The following is a 19,942-nucleotide window of genomic DNA, read 5'->3' on the forward strand; positions in this document are numbered from 1 at the left end:
AGAGCAAGTGGTTACTTCATGAAACTATTGGCAATGTAATGTTCATACATAAAGTTGTCCCAAATGTGACCTCTCTTTGGTTATGTTTACGTATAAATGGTTTTCTGCTACCATAGACTGTTTGGTACCAGATGCATAAAGTCCTTTTTTAAGCAATTTTTAAAGAGAGCCTTATAGAAGTTATGATTGTTTTAAGTATCTTCAGACTATAATTCAGTAATACAGGATTAAATTTAGGCTCTTCAACTAGAATTATTTTAAAGGGACATTTTACCCTTTGTTATTTGTATGCAAAATACAACTAGACCAGCTTATATTAACGAATATGATTCTTAAAGGCAAGGCTCATCCCTGTATAAGAGCTTTATTTTCTTTTCTCCTTTTGAGTTTTACTTTGACTTCATGTAGAGGCCAGTACACAGGCTAGTATAGAACTTCCTGAAAGAATGTTGGCAGAGAAGTGTATTCCCTTCATCTAATAACTAAAGAAAGAGAGAAAGGCCACTCAATGAACTTAACAAAAACAAAACGTGAAATTGGAATTCAAAATACTGAGTGCCACGTCTGTATTTGTTTGTTTCTCATTCAACCGTTCTGTTCTCCACTTTTTCTTTTACATATTTTCTGTGAATCTGCATTCATCACTAACTAAACTTCATTCTGGAGACCTGACTGTCATTGGGCTAACTGTTTCTACAGTGCTGCTTATAAATGTGGGAAATCAACATTTCATAGTCTGAAATCTTGTAGGAACAATTTTCCAGTGAAACCAAGTCAAGTATGTGTTACAGTTCAGTTGTCAAATATCACAGGCGTAAATAAAATTAGACAAACATTACAAAAATGTCTTCTTTAAGCTATTTAAGTACCAAATGTAGAATTCAAGCATGGCAGCTAGTTTTGTCCAAGATTTGCTTGTTCGCCTTGACCATTCACAGCAGTGTCTTGCAGATCTTTGAGGTAATAGGGATAAGCTCTTCCACTCACACAGACTTAATTGGGCAGAACTATTCTGAACTGGATAGTGTATAGAACTACTGGACACTTTGTGATAAAATTCATTCTCTGACAGTTTTTCTGGAGTATTAAATAATTTAGGAGGTAATTAATTCAAAATTCCATTCCTTTGCTTGTTATAATGCTTTGCAAAATAATTTATTCTGTTATTTAGTTTTTATATTTGTTGCTAAGAGGTGAGAGTGATTGCTGTGCCTGGCCCTCAAAGAGTGTGTGTATATTCTTACTTTTTATTGTATTTCTTTTAGTATTTGGGCTTTACTCTCAAGCATCTCAACTAGATCAATTTTTATAAATGTTTGTTTTCTCACTTAAACTAAATTTTTATTTAATTTTTAAATTAGTGTAATGTTGGTTTTTTAGTTTTATTTTCTGTATATTATTTTTTAAATAGCTACATACTTTTATAAGCTTGTGTGTTCTGCAGAACACTCCCAACATGAAGGTTGTGGAGGAACCAGTTTGCTAGTTTGTCTTCCTAAAGCGAGATTATGGAAATTTGTGTTGGTGTGTTATACTGATATACAAATTAGCATCAGTACTCAAAAATGTACCCTAATATGAGATTTGTGCCATTTACTGGAGTGAGTGAATGAGTGATAGTCTGTCAGTCATGTCCGACTCTGCGACCCCCATGGACTGGAGCCCACCAGGCCCCTCTGTCCATGGAATTCTCCAGGCAAGAAGACTGGAGTGGGTTGCCATTTCCTTCTCCAAGATTTACGGTCTAAATAGATTTTGTATACTTCTCAAGGCACTATTAGCTTTCCTGGTGGCTCAGACGGTAAAGCGTCTGTCTGCCTGTAAGGCGGGAGACCGAGGTTCGATCTCTGGGTGGGGAAGATCTCTTGGGAGAAGGAAATGGCAAACCACTCCAATACTCTTGCCTGGAAAACTCCATGGATGGAGGAGCCTGGAAGGCTGTACAGTCCATGGGGTTGCACAGGGTCGGACACGACTGAGCTATTTCACTTTCATTTTCAAGGCCCTGTTAATGCATTATGTATTGTTTTAGGGAGACAGAAATAATGTTAAAATGGAATGAACATCCTTGCATACATTCTTCCAATTAAGGCTAAAATGAATTGTATGCCCTCTCCAGTTACATTTCTTCTCTCTGCTTCAGATTTAACCACTGTCTTGAAATTTTTTTTTTTTTTACATTTTAGAGCATATTTTTAAGGTTTTTCAAATATTCATTGCTATAAACAATATATACTATTACTTGGCAAATTTTGAAACATAAAATGATGTCATTTTAAATATCATTTTACTCAACATTGTTTTTGAGTTTTATTTATTCTTTGTTTTCACTGTTATATTTGATTCTACCACAATTTACCTGTTCTTCAATTCGTAGATATTTAGATTATTTCTAATTTTTTTGACATTATGAATAGTGCTGTAATAAATCCTTATGCATATTTTCTTAGGCACATATGTATGTTTTCATTGATATTTATACTTAGGAATTAAATTATTGGGTCATAGAGCATGCATGTCTTTAATATTGCTAAATGTCACACTCACTTTGGCAGTCTCATAGATGTCCGTGGCTCAACAGGCTGTCACATTTTAACCTCCATCAGATTGGTATAATTTATTATCTTTAGTTTTCATTTGCATTGCCTGATTTTACTGAGAGTGAGCATTTTGTATTTTCTCTTTACTCAGTTGGCTGTACCTCTTCCACTTTTCCCCATTATTGATTTGTAGGCAGTATTTATGGTTAGTAATAATCCTTTGTTGTCTGAATGTGTTTCATATATTTCTGTCTGTGGCTTATTGAACTGTGTGGTTTATGGTCTTTTGATATATTTAATTTTCAAATTTTAATCTAGCCAGATGTATCAGCCTTTTAAAAAATGATTTCCTTCATCTTGCTGAATCCTGGTATAGCCTGAATCATGAAGATATCTTTTCAATACTTTCTTTAAAGCTTTGCTTTTCACATTTAAGTTTTTACAGCCACCTTAAAATTTTATGTAAATGATACTTTTATTTTTAAATTTTTTATTAAAATCTTTGGTGGCTCAGCGGTAAAGAACCCACCTGCCTAAGCAGGAGTTACGTGTTCAGTCCCTGGGTCCGGAAGATACCTTGGAGAAGGAACTGGCAACCCAGTCCAGTTCTCTTGCCTGAGAAATCCCATAGACAGAGGGGCCTGGCAGGTACAGTCCATGTGGTTGCAAAGGGTTGGATACCACTTAGTGACTAAATAACAACAGCAACAATAGCTGATTGATAGTGTAAAAGAGTTGGACACTACTGAAGTGACTGAGCACGTTGTGTTACTTTCTGTTGTATAGAAAAGTGAATCAGTTGTATATATATGTATATCAACTTTTTCGTCAGATTTTCTTCCATATAGGTTATTACAGTGTTCCATGTGCTATACTGTAGGTCTTTATTAGTTATATAAATGGTACTTTTTATTAAAGATTTAGGAGAAACAGTATGCATGCTTAGTTGCTCAGTACTACATCTAAAATTAGCTTGCTTTAATATATATATTATTTTAAGGTAGATTTTAAGGTGGATTCATGACAGTTATAGTCTCTGTACAGTTTCTGTTTGGGTAATTGTTGGCTTATGAAATTACATAGAGTTTTTTACAACCCATGCTAATATTGCTAACATATGAAGGGATTCATCCTGTGATACTCAGGTAGAGAAGGTTTTAATTCTTCAAAGAGAAACTCAGCTTTTAAGTTAAACCAAAACTTTCCTTTGTATGTTTTTGTTTTTTTCCAGAATACTATCATTCATTATAAAATTGGACTTCTAGTTTAATTTGACAGAAACATTTGTATTTACTACTATAATTTATTCTATTTCCTCTGTATTCTTTAAAACCTGAAATCTATTTATTTTTGACATTTCTTTCAGAGTTCTGATTATACAAAGCCAGGAGAAATTGACCCTACACCTGTTACAAATTCCAAAGACCCAGAGGATATACCAACATTTGATGAATGGAAGAAGAAAGTTATGGAAGTAGAAAAAGAAAAAAGTAAGGAAGTACTAAAATGTAATTTTTTTTAAGGGATTGGTTTAAATACGCAGTTTCTCTTCTTAATTGTTAAAATAAAGTAAAACTTCTGAAAACTTTTTAAAGGTGAAACTTAACAAATATGCTTTTGGTTACCCACATGGAATTTATCTGTGTCTGTCTTATTAATCTTAATTAAAATCCATTATTGTAAATTATTAAACAAGGCTAAAATAAGATAAAGTGGGCAAAAGCAGTGATTTTCCATATCAGTTTATAGGAGGAAAGTTGAAACATGGAAAGTTCTCAGTCATAGAGCTTTAAACTGTAAACAGAATTGGACTAAAGTATTACACTTTCTCTTTGTCATTGTAAAAGTCTCAGAGTTAAAAATTATTGTTGGAGTTAGTGATTGGTAAGCTTCTATCCTTAATACAATAAAATGTATATGCAAAGTTTTGATTCTCATAGTAAACTTCGTTTTGTGAATTACACTAAGCATAAGTCAAGTAATGTGGATTTTTGTAGTTAATTTGTTTACTAAGGATATAAAGCTATTTCATATGGGTTTTAAAAATATTCTCTTTAGTATTAAAACCTGGACTCTAGATGGCAGCCTGTTGTTCTTGAGATTGTTTGCTGTGGGTATTTTCAATCATAATCATCATATATATATGTTCATAATAAGGTTTGTCTGCAGGTCAGTCAATGCATCCATCTTCTAATGGAGGTCTACATGCCACAAAAAAGGTCCAGAAAAATCGAAATAATTATGCTTCAGTAGAATGTGGTGCCAAAATTTTGGCAGCTAACCCAGAAGCCAAGGTACTTAAGTGTAAAATTCTTCTATACATATAGGAAGCTAGAGATTTTATTAAATATAAGCAGTGGTTTCCTGGAAACTGTATTTTAACATGAGCTATTTTCCTAATCCACTAATAAGTGCAAGATTATGCTTTAAAAGACATAATTTCTTACATGAATTCTTAGTGTATTGGTTGATGCATTGCACCATTTTTTTTTTTTTAAGAGTAATTATAAGTTCCCAGCCAAATTGAGAGGAAGGTCCAGAGATCTGCCATATACCCACTGTCCCCACATGTGTTAGTCTACTCCATTACCAGTATCTCCCACCAGAGTGGTACATTTGTTACAGTTGATGAATTTATATTGACAGATTTTTATCCCCTGAAATCCATAGTTTATGTTAGAGCTCACTCTTACACATTCTTACACATTTGGATAAATGTATAATGACATGTATCTGTCATTATATAGAGTATTTTTACTGTCCCAAAACTCCTCTGTGCTCTACCTATTCACTTCTTCTTTCCTCCAACTTTTGACAGCCACTGATCTTTTCACTGTCTCCCTAGTTTTATCTTTTCCAGAATATCATATTGTTGAAATCATACTGTATGTAGCTTTTTCAGACTGACTTCTTTCACTTAGTGATATGCATTTAAGTTTCATCCGTGTCTTTCCATGACTTGATAGCTCCTTTCTTTTTAGTATTGAATAATACTCCATTGTCTGGATGTACCATAGTTTATCCATTCACCTACTGAAGGGCATATACTTGGTTTTTAAACTTTCAAAACCTGTGTTTTAAAAGGAAATAGCTAATAGGAAAAATCATTTTGCTTCTATAGCAACAGATGTTTAATTTTAGTTGTTTTATTACAAGCCTTGCTTAGCATAGTATAGACAAAACTTGTAAATTTTAGCCGCTGTTATGCTTTCTTCCCAGGTATTTCAGTCTCTTAGGTATATTTTAAGATCTAAAAATACAGAAAACCTAGAAAACTTGAGAGTTGAAATAAATATTTTTCTTTAAGTAATTTATTCCCTTCCCCCTTTTTGAAAATAGAGCACATCTGCTATTCTTATAGAAAATATGGATCTTTATATGTTGAATCCTTGCAGCACTAAAATTTGGTAAGTAATATAAAATTTGATAAAGTATGCTTTATATATATATATATAAACCTTTTATGTTAGGGTTAGATTGATTTGTTCATATAGTCACTTAATAAGCATTTATGATTTGTTTATATGTCACTTAATAAACATTTATGATTGGTGCTGGTACTATACTTGCCTTAGGTCCTGGGGTCTAAGGACCTAAAATGTCTTTCCTTTTATGGATGTCACTCAAAATTGACAGATCTAGTTCAACAATTATCAAATAGTATGAAAAGTATGCCTGAAAAGATACTATAGAAACAGAGATGATATATAACTGCAGAAGAGAATAAGCTTGCTAGAAGAGGTGATTTATGAGCTGAATCTTGAAGAATTAATTCCTTGAGTTCATAAGTAAGTCACAGATAAGGGAGACAGAGGTATTCAGGAATTGTAAGAAGAAGGGGCCAGCACTAATAGGAGCGAATGTCTTCTGGGCAGCTGTAAGTAGGAGCAAACCGAAGAAGCTGTTTCAGTGATGACAAGAATAGAGGTAAAACTAGAGTAATCATGAAAGATGAGCCAGGAGACTCAGTTTAGCAGTAATCAGGCCATTCATGCTATGTATAACGCAGCTTTAAGGTTTCTGAGGTTTATCTTAAAGACCATGGAGGGTAGTTTTAAGTAAGGTAGTTTTAAGTAAGGAAATGACATGACCTCACTGGCATTTTGGAAAGGGTTATCCTCAAAAGATGGCCTACAGCATAATGCAGTTAGAAGCAGTGAAACCAGTTAGGAACCTACTGTCATAGCTCATGTGGAAAATAAGGGCTTTAATTAAGGCATGGCAGTTTGGGTAAAGAAGAGAGAGGAAAATCTGAAAAACGGTTATAGCAGTTAAAATTGACAGCTTTTGCTTAGAAATCAGATGTGAAGAAGACAGAGGCATCTGATAAATCTCCCTGGATTTTGGCTTCATTGCTTCAATCTAATTCTTCCATTAACTAATAATATAGACAAAGAAACTTATGGGGGATATATGGGGAAAATAATGTTTAATATGCCAACAGTTTTATTAGATTACTTGATTTCATTGATCAAAAGCAGCTGTTTTAAAAAAGAATTGAGGTAAATCACCACCATTTTACTGACTGATTAATGATGTAGTGTAGTCACTAAGTTGTGTCCAGCTCTTTGCAACCCCATGGACTGTAGCCTGCCAGGCTCCTCTGTCCGTGGGATTTCCCAGGCAAGAATACTGGAGTGGGTTGCCAGTTCCTTCTCCAGGGGATCTTCCCAACCCAGAGATTGAACCTGCATCTCCTGCTTGGCAGGTGGATCCTTTACCACTGAGCCTCCTGGGAAGCCCATTTTCCTCTTTTAGATAATTGTTTATTCACACTTTTCCCTCTGATTTACAATAATACATTTATCATAAAATTCTCTTCTCTATGGGAATTTGTTTCTATACTCTTTGTCCTGTTCCTTTGGTCAGTTTATCATTACCTGCAGAAACACCACACTCTTTAGCTTTATAAATCTTAATAACTGGTAGGGCAGGTTTTTGTACCATTTTCTTCAGGACTGACTGGGCTGTTCTGCCGCTGCTTTCTTTCTTTTTTCTGTTAAATCTTAGACTTATTCTATTGAGTTCCCCAAGTGTCCCATTGGATTTTTTTTGTGATTGCATTGCATCTTTTGCTGACTTTTAGATATTGAGTTTACTTATCCTATATAGGGCATATTTTTAAATTGTTTTTAATATCTTTTAATTATTTTTTTTAACTTTTCATGAAAGTATTGTGTATCTTTTGTTGAATTCATTTGTTGGTATCAGCAGGAAACTAACACAACATTGTAAAGCAACTATACTACAGTAAAAATTAATTTAAAAAACGATGTTGTGTTTAGATATCCAGTTTTTTTTAATATATGAGTCTTAGAGCCAGCTTTTTTTATAGTCTCTTATTTTAATAGTTTATATGTAGAATCTTTGAGGATTTCTGAATAGAAAATTATAGCTTCCCTACATATTTTTCTCCTTTTTAAAATTTTCTAATCCTTTTTATTATATTTTACTTTCTTTTTGTCATCACATGCTGGCTAGATCATTGAGAAAATTGTACGTAGTGATAGTAAGCAGTTTCATCTTATTCCTTATTTTGAAGGCAGTGCATCTAGCCTAATACTTACAAGATATGTGTTTTGTGTTTTTTTTTTTTTTTTTACTGAAGTGTAGGTGATGCTAGTGGTAAAAAAAACCCATCTGTGAGTGCAGGAGATGTAGAGATGCGGGTGCAATCCCTGGGTTGGGAAGATCCCCTGGAGAAGGGCATGGCAACCCACTCCAGTATTCTTGGCCAGAGAATCCCATGGACAGAGGAGCCTGACAGGCTACAGCCCATAGCGTCACAAAGAGTCAGACAAGACTGAAGCGACTGAACGCACAGAGCTGATTTCCAAAATTGTATTAGTTTCAGGTGTACAAAATAGTGCTTCAGTATTTTTCTTGATTATATTCCATTTAAAGTAATTACAAAATAATGAGTATGTTTTCCCATGCGGTACAATATATCATTGTTGCTTATTTAGTCTGTGTATAGTATTTTGTGTCTCTTAATTCTGTATCCCTATCTTGTCCTTCCCTTTCCCTCTGCCTCCTGTTAGCCACGAGTTTGTTTTGTTTTCTTCTTGTCTTCTTTGTCATGGGTGGATCGACCCTAAGTTCATGGGGTCATTTCTGGGCTCTCTGTCCTGAGCCGCTGATCTGTGTCTGTTTCTGTATCTGCCATGCTGTTGTGATTACTGTAGGGTTGTTGTATAATCTGCAGTTAGGGAGCATGATATCTCAAGCTTCTTTTTTCTCACGATATTCTAAGTTTGAATCTCAACTGTAAAGCCTTCCATGCCTCAGGGAAGATGTTAATTTTAAATTAAATATGTGATTTCAAAAATAGGATATTCATGTGGCTCAAACTCAAAAAGGTGTTTAAAAGAGGTAGAGGAGCTACAATGAGCAATACACTTCCAATCTGTCATCTATCTTCCTATTCAGTGTTAAATTTTTAGATACCTTTTAATTTTCTTTATGCAGAAATAGATTTTATTTACCTCTCAGTTTTCACAGCAGCATATTATACATAATATTTATCACCTTGAATTAAGTTTTAACTTAAAATTTTCTGGTCATGTTTCTATTTCATTCATACATAAAACTTTTTCTTTTTTTTTTGATAACTTCATGAAATTCCATTATATGATTGTAGCAAGATTTAACTAGTCTTATGTTGATAGTATTTGGGCTGTTTATAGTAATCTTTTGCCATAACAGACAGTTATTATAAATAAGCTTGTGCATGCCGTGTTTTATACTTGTGTGATAGATGACAAGGTTTAATTATTAGAAGAAAAAAACATATTTAAAAGAAGTAATGAGACTGTATGCGTGCTAAGTTGCTTTAGTCATCTCCGACTTTTTGCAACCCCATGGACTGTATAGCCCACCAGGCTTCTCTGTACATGGGATTCTCCAGACAAGAATGCTGGAGTGGTTTGTCATGCCCTCCTCCAGGGGGTCTCCCTGACCCAGGGATCAAACCCTTGTCTCTTAAGTCTCCTTCATTGGTAGGTGGGTTCTTTACCACTAGCGCCACCTGGGAAGCCCATACATGAGACTGTATAGGTTTTCTGTTTCTTCTCAACTTAGTTTTAGTAAATTAGTTTGGTTAATTACATTTTTCTAGGAATTTATTTTTAATCCATTTTGAAGGTTTTTGTAATGAAGTTGTTTATGGTATTCTCTTACAGTTAAAAAATCTTTTCTTTGTACCTTTGTAGATAAGTCTAAGGTCAGCTTTGTTCTTTCTCAGGATTATTTTGGCTATTTGGGGTATTTTGTGTTTCCACATAAATAGAGTTATGCATTCTAGTTTTGTAAAAATGTCATGGTATTTTGATAGGAATTGCATTGCATTTGCAGATTACCTTGTGTAATATGTTCATATCATCTAAATTTTGACATGTGGTATTTTATCAATGTACTCTTACATTTAGGTCTGCTACTTTACTGATGTTTTAAAATTTCTGACCTACTATTAATTAAGAGAAGTATGTTGAAATTAGATGTGTCAGCTTTTATACGTAGTTTTTACTAATTTACATGTGGTGTTATCTACCTCTAAGAAAATATAAAAGATGAGGCTTAGATAAAAAAGCATTTTAAAATCAACCTTTATGAGGCACAATTGCATATGTACTACTAATTTTTATTATGAGTGTTTACTACTTTAATATAAGTTTTAGAAATGTTAAATCTTCTTGGTGGATTGATTGTACACCTGGTAATACATTTGTCTAAAAATTTATTTTAATAGTATCAATAATATAGCTCATATCTTCTTAGAAATTGAGAACTTTGTATGCAAAAGAGGTAGAGAAGAATTTGCTTTTTCTTCTTAGTGCTCTTTTAGATTTGTAAATAAAAAGCAAAATCTGAGTCTGATTTTCTTTAGTTTCCTCTCCCTGGGATAGTATAGTACAGTGTTTAGGCTTTGGAGCCAGATAGATGTATCTTTTAACTTTGTTACTCACTGGCTAAATAACTCTTTAGTTAAGGCTTTTGATCCTGCCTTTTTAACAGAGATGAATGAACTGTGGTTTGAAAAAGATAGTTAATTTTCTCTGACACAAAAACCTCAAGTTGATATGTGGGGCAGGGGTATAATAGAAAACAATTAAAGGACACATTTACCTTCTGTCATGTTTCTCTACCACTCCCGAGATGTTGTCCCTGCCTGCATTGCTGTGATGATTTCTTCCTATCACATCCTCATTGTGACCTATCAGGTGGGAGAAAGTAGAAGTAGAGGTAGCAGCTTCCTTTTGAAGGCTTAACCTGAAAGTTGCACTGGAGACTTCTGCCCACATCCCATCACTATAATTAAGTAACATTGCCAAGACTGGGAAAAACAGTCTTTGATTAGTGACTGTATGCTTGGCTACATCTTTGGAGAGGGGAGCAAGTTCTGTTTTAAAAAGGCAGAAAGGAAAAATGTGAAGTAACCAATTGAATGATTCTGTAAAATAGAGATAATCTCCTATGCATTTTGGTTGTAAGAATTAAATCAGAGCATGGACATACATCATCTAAAATGGTATCTGACACAGACTAAGCATTCAGCAACTGTTAGTTTACTTTTTATCAGGAGCTGTTCTCTGAATCATGGCTGTTCTTACCATCTTCTGGAATTCAGTTCTGTTGCTCCCCAAACACAATATGTTAATTGTAATGCTTTTAATTTAACATTTACTTGTTAGTGTATATAATCTCATTTGATATAATAATTAGTTTATTAAAGTATTGATTAGAGTCCTAGATATCAAGAGAATTTCTTTCCTCAAATGCCATGCTGGATGTAGTTTTATGTTATACATGTAGAAACATACTGTTAATGTTTTCCTAAATAGCAATATTTTGTGGCATCTTTTCCAGGTCCATGATACATATCTCAAATATCTTTTTTTTCAAAAATTTCACACACGTGATTTCATATAGTTCCATAATAATACTTACTTTTCTTTCCCTACCCCTGTTCGCCATCCCCTGTTCCACCTCCCCACTGGTAACCGCTAGTTTGTTCTCTATACTTGCGAGTCTGCTGCTTTTTTGTTTTATTCACTAGTGTGTTGTTATTTTTAAAAACAGTTTTATTGAAGCGTGACTGATATATAAAAAACTACATGTAAAATAAATTGTAAAATATTAAAGTGTATAATTTGATGTTTTGATATTTATTCATCTATGAAGCCATCACCAGTGAAGATAATAATCTGTCTCCCCCCAAATTTTCTTCATGCTCCTTTATAATTTTTCCCTCCCACCCCTTACCCCCATAGCAATTACAGATCTGTACTTTCTGTCACTATACATTGGTCTGTATTTTCTATATTTTTATATAAATGCAATATATAGTTTCTAGTATCATTTTTAATAGCTCTTTGGTATTTCATTCTGAATGGGGCCATAGTTTGTTATAGTTTCTAGTACCATTTTTAATAGCTGTTTGGTATTTCATTGTCTGAATGGGGCCATAATTTGTCAATCAATCCTCTATATTAAACATTTAGATTGACTTCCCTCCCCCCAGCCCTCACTTTTATAAACTGTGCTTTGATATATTTATTAAGATGCGTATACAAGGGTGATGATTTGGAGCTGTGTGTCCGTAGATTAAATTTCTAAGAGTATATTGCTGAATCAACAGCTGTGGTACCTTTTGAGATAATATGGCCAAACTGCCCTCTAGACTAGTCAGGTTACACTCTTACTAGTTGTTCTTTGTCAAATCATTCCTCCAAGAATGAACTTTGTTATTAGAAAAGAATCTTTATTAAAAAAATACTATAGGACAAAATCAGTATTTTTTTCCTACTAATGCTATGCTTGGGGAATACTTAGGGGTGTTCTTTCTCAAATCCTCTTCCTTCCTTACATTTTTTAATGAATAACTTAATAGAGGTCTAGTTTATGTAAGTTGTTAATGTCATGTTTAATATGAATTGTTATTCTAGTTGGTTTATCTAAATAATTGTCTTGTGCTCTTTTTAAAGGTTTGTTATTGAACTCTGTGAACCAATTCAAGTAAAACAGTTTGATATTGCAAATTATGAATTATTTTCTTCTACTCCTAAAGACTTTCTGGTTTCTATCAGTGACAGGTAAATTCTAAAGCTGGTTTCTACGGAGTTAATATTGGATTTTCAGAATAAAAATTTTAAAATGGGTCATGATTTAAAACTTTAATTTTTTTTTTGTTTTAATCAACTTGTACCCATTTGTAAGAACAGTAATAATACTGTTGTAGGGTAGTCGTTTGTTATTTTACATTCATTAACTTACATAGTGCTTATAACAACCCTCTGATATTAGTCCCTTATGAGACGAAACAGAGATTAAATAGCCTATCTAGGTCACGTGATTTGTGAGTTGGACAACCAAGAATCAAACATAGATCTCTATGATTTTGAAGTCCTTACTTTGCATTATTACGCTGTATTGCTTCCAAACATTTCTTTACAAAGTTATTAAGAACATATATGAGAAAAAGAAAAAAAAAAGTATGAGTATTTCATTTTACATCATTTTATAGCATATGTTTTTGTTAAAGTATATTTTAAAAACTTTGGTATATATGTGTGATTATAAGAGAAACATACATTCTAAGGAATTTGGTAGAGAATCCCAGTTCTATCAACCAAAGATACCTATGTTAACATTTTAATATGTTCCCTTCCAGTCTTTTGTACACATTTATATGTTTATAGTTCTATCAAAAATCAGTTTCGATGCTTACATCTTGAGAATATCCTCTTTTTTTTGTTTTAAACACATCATTTTTAATAAATACTTGATATTTTCCTCCAGATGGAGGTATTAGTTCATTCCGTAAATGCTTTTTGAGTGCCCGCAATGTACCATGTAAGGATGCTGTTATTTAATCCTTCTTTTATTACTGACTATTAAGAATTTTCTGTGGTGTTTCTTCCCCTACCCTACATGTAGCATTGCCTATATACAGTTTTCAAAATGGTTTCTCAAGATCTCTTACTCATTTTTCTTTAGCTAACTTTGCTCAGGTCATTTCCTTTTTCCCTAAGCTGTAATTTTCTTACCTGTCAAATGAATGTGTTCAGCTATGACAAGTAAAGTGTGTTTTTTTAATGTGATAAGAGAATACTCATTACTTTGAGGGATTCTCTAAATGCTGTAGTAAAGAAAAACAGTAGTTTGGGACTTTTACATTAGATTTCCTTTAAAATCGGAAAAGCTATGTAAGTGCTGTGAAATTCAAATATGATATTAAAGGATTTTTTCTGTTTCCCTTTCAACTAGTACTTATGCTTTTTATCATCACACACTTCAGTTTCAGTCGCTTAGTCGTGTCCAACTCTTTGCGACCCCATGAACCGCAGCATGCAGGCTTCGCTGTCCATCTCCAACTCCCGGAGTCCACCCAAACCCATGTCCATTGAGTCAGTGATGCCATCCAACCATCTCATCCTCTGTCTTCCCCTTCTCCTCCTGCCCTCAATCTTGGCCAGCATCAGGTTCTTTCCAGATGAATCAGCTCTTCACCTCAGGTGGCCAGAGTATTAGAGTTTCAGCTTCAACATCACTCCTCCCAATGAACACCCAGGACTGATCTTTAGGATGGACTGGTTGGATCTCCTTGCAGTCCAAGGGACTCTCAAGAGTCTTCTCCAGCACCACAGTTCAAAAGCACCAGTCTGATCACACACTTACTGGTACATAAAGAGTAGTACCTCATCCTTCCAAAACACTCTCTTGGCTACTTTCTGTTTTAAAGCCTCTAGTTTACTTGGAAGCCCTCTAAAACTCCAAGAGGCAATCCTTGTCCTTTTTGTCTTCTTCTTATCTTCTATTTGATAGTGTGATTTTTCAAGATAGTCTTTCTTCATAAGGAGAAACCTGTCAGAGTTTAGTTGGAAAAGAAAATGTATTTATTGAACTTGATGCTTAACTCATATTTAAACTATGTTAAGTGAATGTGTTACCTGGAGAGGGGAAAAAAAAAAGTACAAGATCTCATTTGAACATGATAGGACCTCTCAATGTGTGATTTATGATTTTCTAAAAAGGAATGTTAATTTTTTTTTATTGTCTAGATACCCCACGAATAAATGGATTAAGCTGGGTACTTTCCATGGTAGAGATGAGAGGAATGTCCAGAGTTTCCCTTTAGATGAACAGATGTATGCAAAATATGTGAAGGTAATGTTTATCTTTACAGAGCTATATTCTATAATTAGACATACCTGTTATTCATACTTGGTACCTCGCCTGTTTAGAAGTAAGAAAAATTAAGAGGAGATGTATTGCTGTATTCCTTTTAATAAAACAATTCTTTCTTGAAAATATTATTTTATGGGACAAATACTAATACATTCCCTTTTATGTAACTGGAAACCTAAGCTAGTTTTTTGATATCTGTGGCTTTGATGAAATTCCAAATTATAACTTAATATTTTTGAAGTCTTGATATAAAATGTCATCTTTATAATATTATATTTCTTTATATTTTAAAACCTGAATCAGTTACTCACTGCTGTCTTTAAAGCAAGTCTGGTTTCTTATTAGAATCTGATTCTGAGATTTCAATTTTAATGCCCAGTTATTTTTCATTATAGCTTTTTGTCTTTTGTATATTCAGGTGAAATATTATATGTTTAAGTAACAATTTCAAATAAAGTCTTAACCATTTAAATTCCTGCTGCAACCTAAATGTCCTTGGACAGAAGAATGGATAAAAAAGCTATGGTACATATATATGAGGGAATATTATTCAGCCATAAAAGAGAACAAAATAATGCCATTTGCAGCAACATGGATGGACCTAGAAATTGTACTGAGTGAAATAAGACAGAGAAAGATAAATATCATGTCATATTGCTTATATGTAGAATCTAAAAAATGGCACAAATGAACTGCTTACAAGCAGAAATAGAACTACAGATGTAGAAAACAAACTTATGGTCACCAGAGGGTAAGGTAGAGGGTAGGAGGAGAGAGAAACTGGGAGACTGGTACTGACAAATGCACACTACTATACGTAAAGTAGGTAACCAGTAAGAACTTACTATATAGCACGGGAAACTCTTCTCAGTACTCTGTAATGACCTATATGGGTGAAGAATCCAAAAGAGAGAGAGAGAGAGAGAGAGAGAGAGAGAGAGAGAGAGAGAGAGAGAGAGAGTGTGTGTGTGTGTGTGTGTGTGTGTGTGTGTGTGTGTGTGTGTGTGTGTGTGTATCTGATAAATTTTGCTGTACAGCAGAAACTAATGCAACATTGTAACTCAACTACACTCTAATAAAAGCCATAAATAAATTCCTACTGCCTCCCTCACCAGTCTTGAGGTGGAATTATCTACCACAATAGAATTATTATCACTCTTGAATTTAGACAAAATATGGGAATTTCTTACTCCTTTTTATTTCCTCCTTTTTTTTTCTTTATGATACTATAGCCATACCTTAAAGTACAACTGTGTTGTTAGTAAGACCTTTTGGAATGACAGCAGCTCTCATTTTCTTCCTAATTATTTCTTCTTTAAATGTGAAAACTTATACTTGCCTACTCATCTCTTGGGATTTTACTTTCTGTGTCTTTTGTAAGCATGTTTTAAATTGGCTTCTGTAAATGGGTAAACTTGTAGTATTCCTACTCTCCATATAAAAATATATTTATAAAAATGCTGTTTTTAAAGTACAGTTGATATTTTCAGTTAATGAGTCAACAGTGTTCAGAAAAATGATGATACATTTTCAGTTTCTTTTTAAAGTGAATTCCAAACCAGTTTAATGACCTTTTTATGTAGCTTTTTCTACACTGTGATGCCGAAAAAAATATTTTGGCAGATGATACAATTGTACCTGATTTTGCAGTTAAAACAACTCACATGTTATGAAATAGTTCCAAGAATCAGTCTTTATAGAGTCTACTTTGTTAATAACAGAACATTTTATTGGTGATACAGAGAAATCCTATATAAAGCCTCCCTACTTTGTCCTCTTTATAATGGGAGACTATAGAGCATTTTAATGCCTGGTTTTCTTAAAAGCCCTTTCTGGTAGATTTAAACCTAAAAGCAAAAAACATTTACTTCTGATTCTTATTTTATACTGATAAATGTTATATAAGTTTACCTGAGTTTTGCTCATCACAAAAGAATTAAAACCCATATTTAAAAAATGCTTTTTAATAGCTTATATTTTAAAAATGAATTGATAAATATCCTCTAATTCTATAAGTTATACTTAAAATAGCAGCATATCAGAAATCCAAGTTTTCCCCAAATAGTTCATATACAGTATTGTGCAAGAATAAATATTATTTTTTATTATGTTAATCTTTTTATCAATATGTATGTTCATAGATATGTATAGCCACATATAGGTATCAATGTATTAATATATAGGTATATACATGATAAAATTTATAATATTTAGTGTAATATATGACAGGTTATTTCTAGATATACTTTAATTACTTTTAGAATGCTTTCAGATCTAATAAATAAAGCAGCAACAGTGGATTTAGGTTAAAGGTAATTTATTTCATTACAGTTGCACTATATTTTCTAGTTGTGATGGTAAAAATAAATGCAAATCATTGCTTTGGTTTCTGCAAAGAAATGAGTACTACAATGTTATCCATCACAGTATATTGCTTTCTATACTTTAATTATACAATATAATTTACAAATATTGAATGTTGCTTATGGCATGTTATTCAGACTTTGCAACTGATTTCTTTTTCTTTTCCTTTCTCTTGCTTCAGATGTTCATCAAGTACATAAAGGTTAGCAACCTTCTCTTTTGCAATATTGAATAATAGGGCATGACATTGCATGGCAAAGCAAAACTTTACAAATACTAGTTTTGGGGAAAATTAGGACTTTATTTTTAGAAATGTTATAATGAAAAAAACAATGTTTTGTTAGATAATTTCACATACACTGTGCTGGCTTGTCATTTTGTGTGCATTTATTCTTTAGGTGGAGTTGGTATCACATTTTGGATCAGAGCACTTTTGTCCATTAAGCCTTATAAGGTAATACAGAGCAAAAAAATTTACTGAGTGGTTTAAAAGGAAAAAAAGGCAACATAAAAATCCCAGTATATTTAAAGTGAAAAATAAAATTTGTTATTACATGAGATAACACCATAAAAAAATATACTGCTAAACCTTTCTTCCTTTTGCATACGGTTTAGAAAAGTGTAAAAATTTAGATAGGAATTTGGCATGTATCATTTCTAATTTTTTTTGAGAATTTATATTCATAATTATATCCTTGAAAAAAGTATTTAAAATTTTTTATGCTAAACTATATATATTTTGCAGTTTCATTTTATATCTATCAATATGATTTGATAATGACCATAATAGTATATTTCTGATTTCTTTAAACTGCTGTGTAAGTTTCACAATCTGAATAAACCACAATTTGTGAATCCTCCTAAAAAAATTTTTTTTTTCCTTTGTTAGGAAAAAAGAACCTTCATTTTATGTGGTCAATTTAGCTTGCTTGATATGATGATAATAAATGGAAACATTTTAGGCCAGTAAGTCATTGGCCTATTATTATATTTTTAAATGCCGTAAATAGATTAACATCTAATGAAAACAGTGGATTGAGAAAGTCATTATTTTTGAGTTCAGAAGTTAATGACGCTCAAAACAACCAAAATTATTATAGTTTGTCATTTATTATGAAGAGATGAGTCTTAACAAGACATTAGTGAAAAACTTCAATGAAATTGTTGTTAACAGGGTATTTGGCACTAGCATGGTGGAAGAATATGAAGAGATTGCTGATTCCCAGTATCAGTCAGAACGTCAAGAACTATATGATGAGGACTATGGTGAGTGATTTTTTAAAAGTAACTATTTGGGACTTCCCAGGTGGTCCAGTGGCTGAGACTCCGCATTCTCAATGCAGGGGGCCCCAGGTTCCATCTCTGGTCAGGGAACTAGATCCCACATGCCACAACTAAAAGATCCTGTGTGCTGGAACAAAGACCCAGCGCAGCCAAATAAATAAATAAATATTTTTAAAAAGTATTTATGTATTTTTTTTTTAAATGGGTAAATGTTGTAGGTCACTTAAAAAGATCGCCGTGATGATTAGTCTTTAGTTTTTTTCCTTGTTTTTAACCCTAGTAACTAATTTTCTCCTAAACCTATTTCTAAAATATTTTTCTGCTTGTCGATCAGTTATTTGTGACTTGAAACTCAGTGCTAATAAATTATGGTTATATCCCTATGCCAGGCCTCAAAGCCTATTACTCAAAGGCAACTGACATAGTAGAAATGTGCATGAATTTCTTTGATTTGCCTTTAGCCTAAGAGCAAGCAAGCAAGCATATTGAGGCATGAGTTTTTGAAATTCCCATGAGCCTGCAGAGGTCAGAGAACGTTTTATGACACCTTCCATTTCTATTTTATTAAGTTCTTGTTTTAAGATGTCTTAAACTGTAGTCTGAAAAATCTAATTTTTGCATTCCCTAGTTTTGCCATAAGTGAAGTGAAGTCATTTACTAGGGGTTGGTAAACTACACTGAAAGCTTGAGTAAAAGTCTTATAAATGTGATTAAAATTTTTGTAAGCAGTAGAAATATATTCTTTGGTTTTTATATGTTTGATAAATGGCTATGAATTTCCTTTGTTGTGAATGTGCTTTGGATGTATACTGAAAACTGTAAAATTGTTTTGTCAACTGACTTGACAGGATATAATTTGTGCTTTTAAACATACCATCTGAGATAGTTCTCAGCATAATTAACCTTCATTTTCTCTTTGAACAGATTACCCACTGGATTATAATACTGGGGAGGATAAATCCTCAAAAAACCTTCTTGGTTCTGCTACAAGTGAGTATTTGGTGGGGCGGAGTTTCTAGTCACTATTATTAAAGTATATCTCAACTTCTATTTCCTGGCATATGTGAACATTTTGTTTTGAAGTTTAGGGGGCTCCTTCTGTCCTAGTGTTGAACTTTGAGTTGAAATCAAAGAATACTTTTCAAAAGTATTTTCATAGGAATAAAATAGAGTATATGTAAACAAAGAAGAGAGGTGAAATGCAAGCATAGGTCAGTTCTATCACAAAAATGAAGTAGTTATATTTTTAGGCAAGTTCCTTAGAGTGAAGAATGGGATATGAATTTACATGGGGAAAGAATTACTAAAGAGGTCCTAGACCATATAAATAAGAGCATCTAGGTAATCATACTTGGTAGGAAAGGAGTTTATTTTACAAGTGGTACCCATCAGTGAAATCCTACCAAATGAGGATTTGTTAATGTATGGGTATGGTTAGTTTCCTGATTAATTATAAAGAATAAAGGCTGTTCTTATTCATGATAATGATGATTCCCAAGCAGTAACAATAATAGTAATAATAATACACTCTTTGTAAACTGAAAAAAAAAAATGACTAAGATACTAGT

General features: G+C 33.0%; 1 protein-coding gene across 1 annotated transcript in view; it reads left to right on the forward strand.

Moving 5' to 3' along the window:
• Nucleotides 1-19,942, forward strand: part of SUCO (SUN domain containing ossification factor) — a 67,045-nt gene that overhangs the window by 13,796 nt on the left and 33,307 nt on the right. Inside the window, exons 6-14 of the mRNA XM_052653551.1 lie at nt 3,907-4,030; nt 4,710-4,834; nt 5,880-5,947; nt 12,524-12,631; nt 14,600-14,705; nt 17,272-17,292; nt 17,489-17,544; nt 18,265-18,356; nt 19,299-19,364. Of these exons, the coding sequence (XP_052509511.1) occupies nt 3,907-4,030; nt 4,710-4,834; nt 5,880-5,947; nt 12,524-12,631; nt 14,600-14,705; nt 17,272-17,292; nt 17,489-17,544; nt 18,265-18,356; nt 19,299-19,364 (766 nt within the window). The remainder of the gene's footprint in view (nt 1-3,906; nt 4,031-4,709; nt 4,835-5,879; nt 5,948-12,523; nt 12,632-14,599; nt 14,706-17,271; nt 17,293-17,488; nt 17,545-18,264; nt 18,357-19,298; nt 19,365-19,942) is intronic.

Source organism: Budorcas taxicolor, chromosome 16, assembly GCF_023091745.1.
Source record: "Budorcas taxicolor isolate Tak-1 chromosome 16, Takin1.1, whole genome shotgun sequence".
In the NCBI taxonomy this organism is placed as follows: Eukaryota; Metazoa; Chordata; class Mammalia; order Artiodactyla; family Bovidae; genus Budorcas; species Budorcas taxicolor.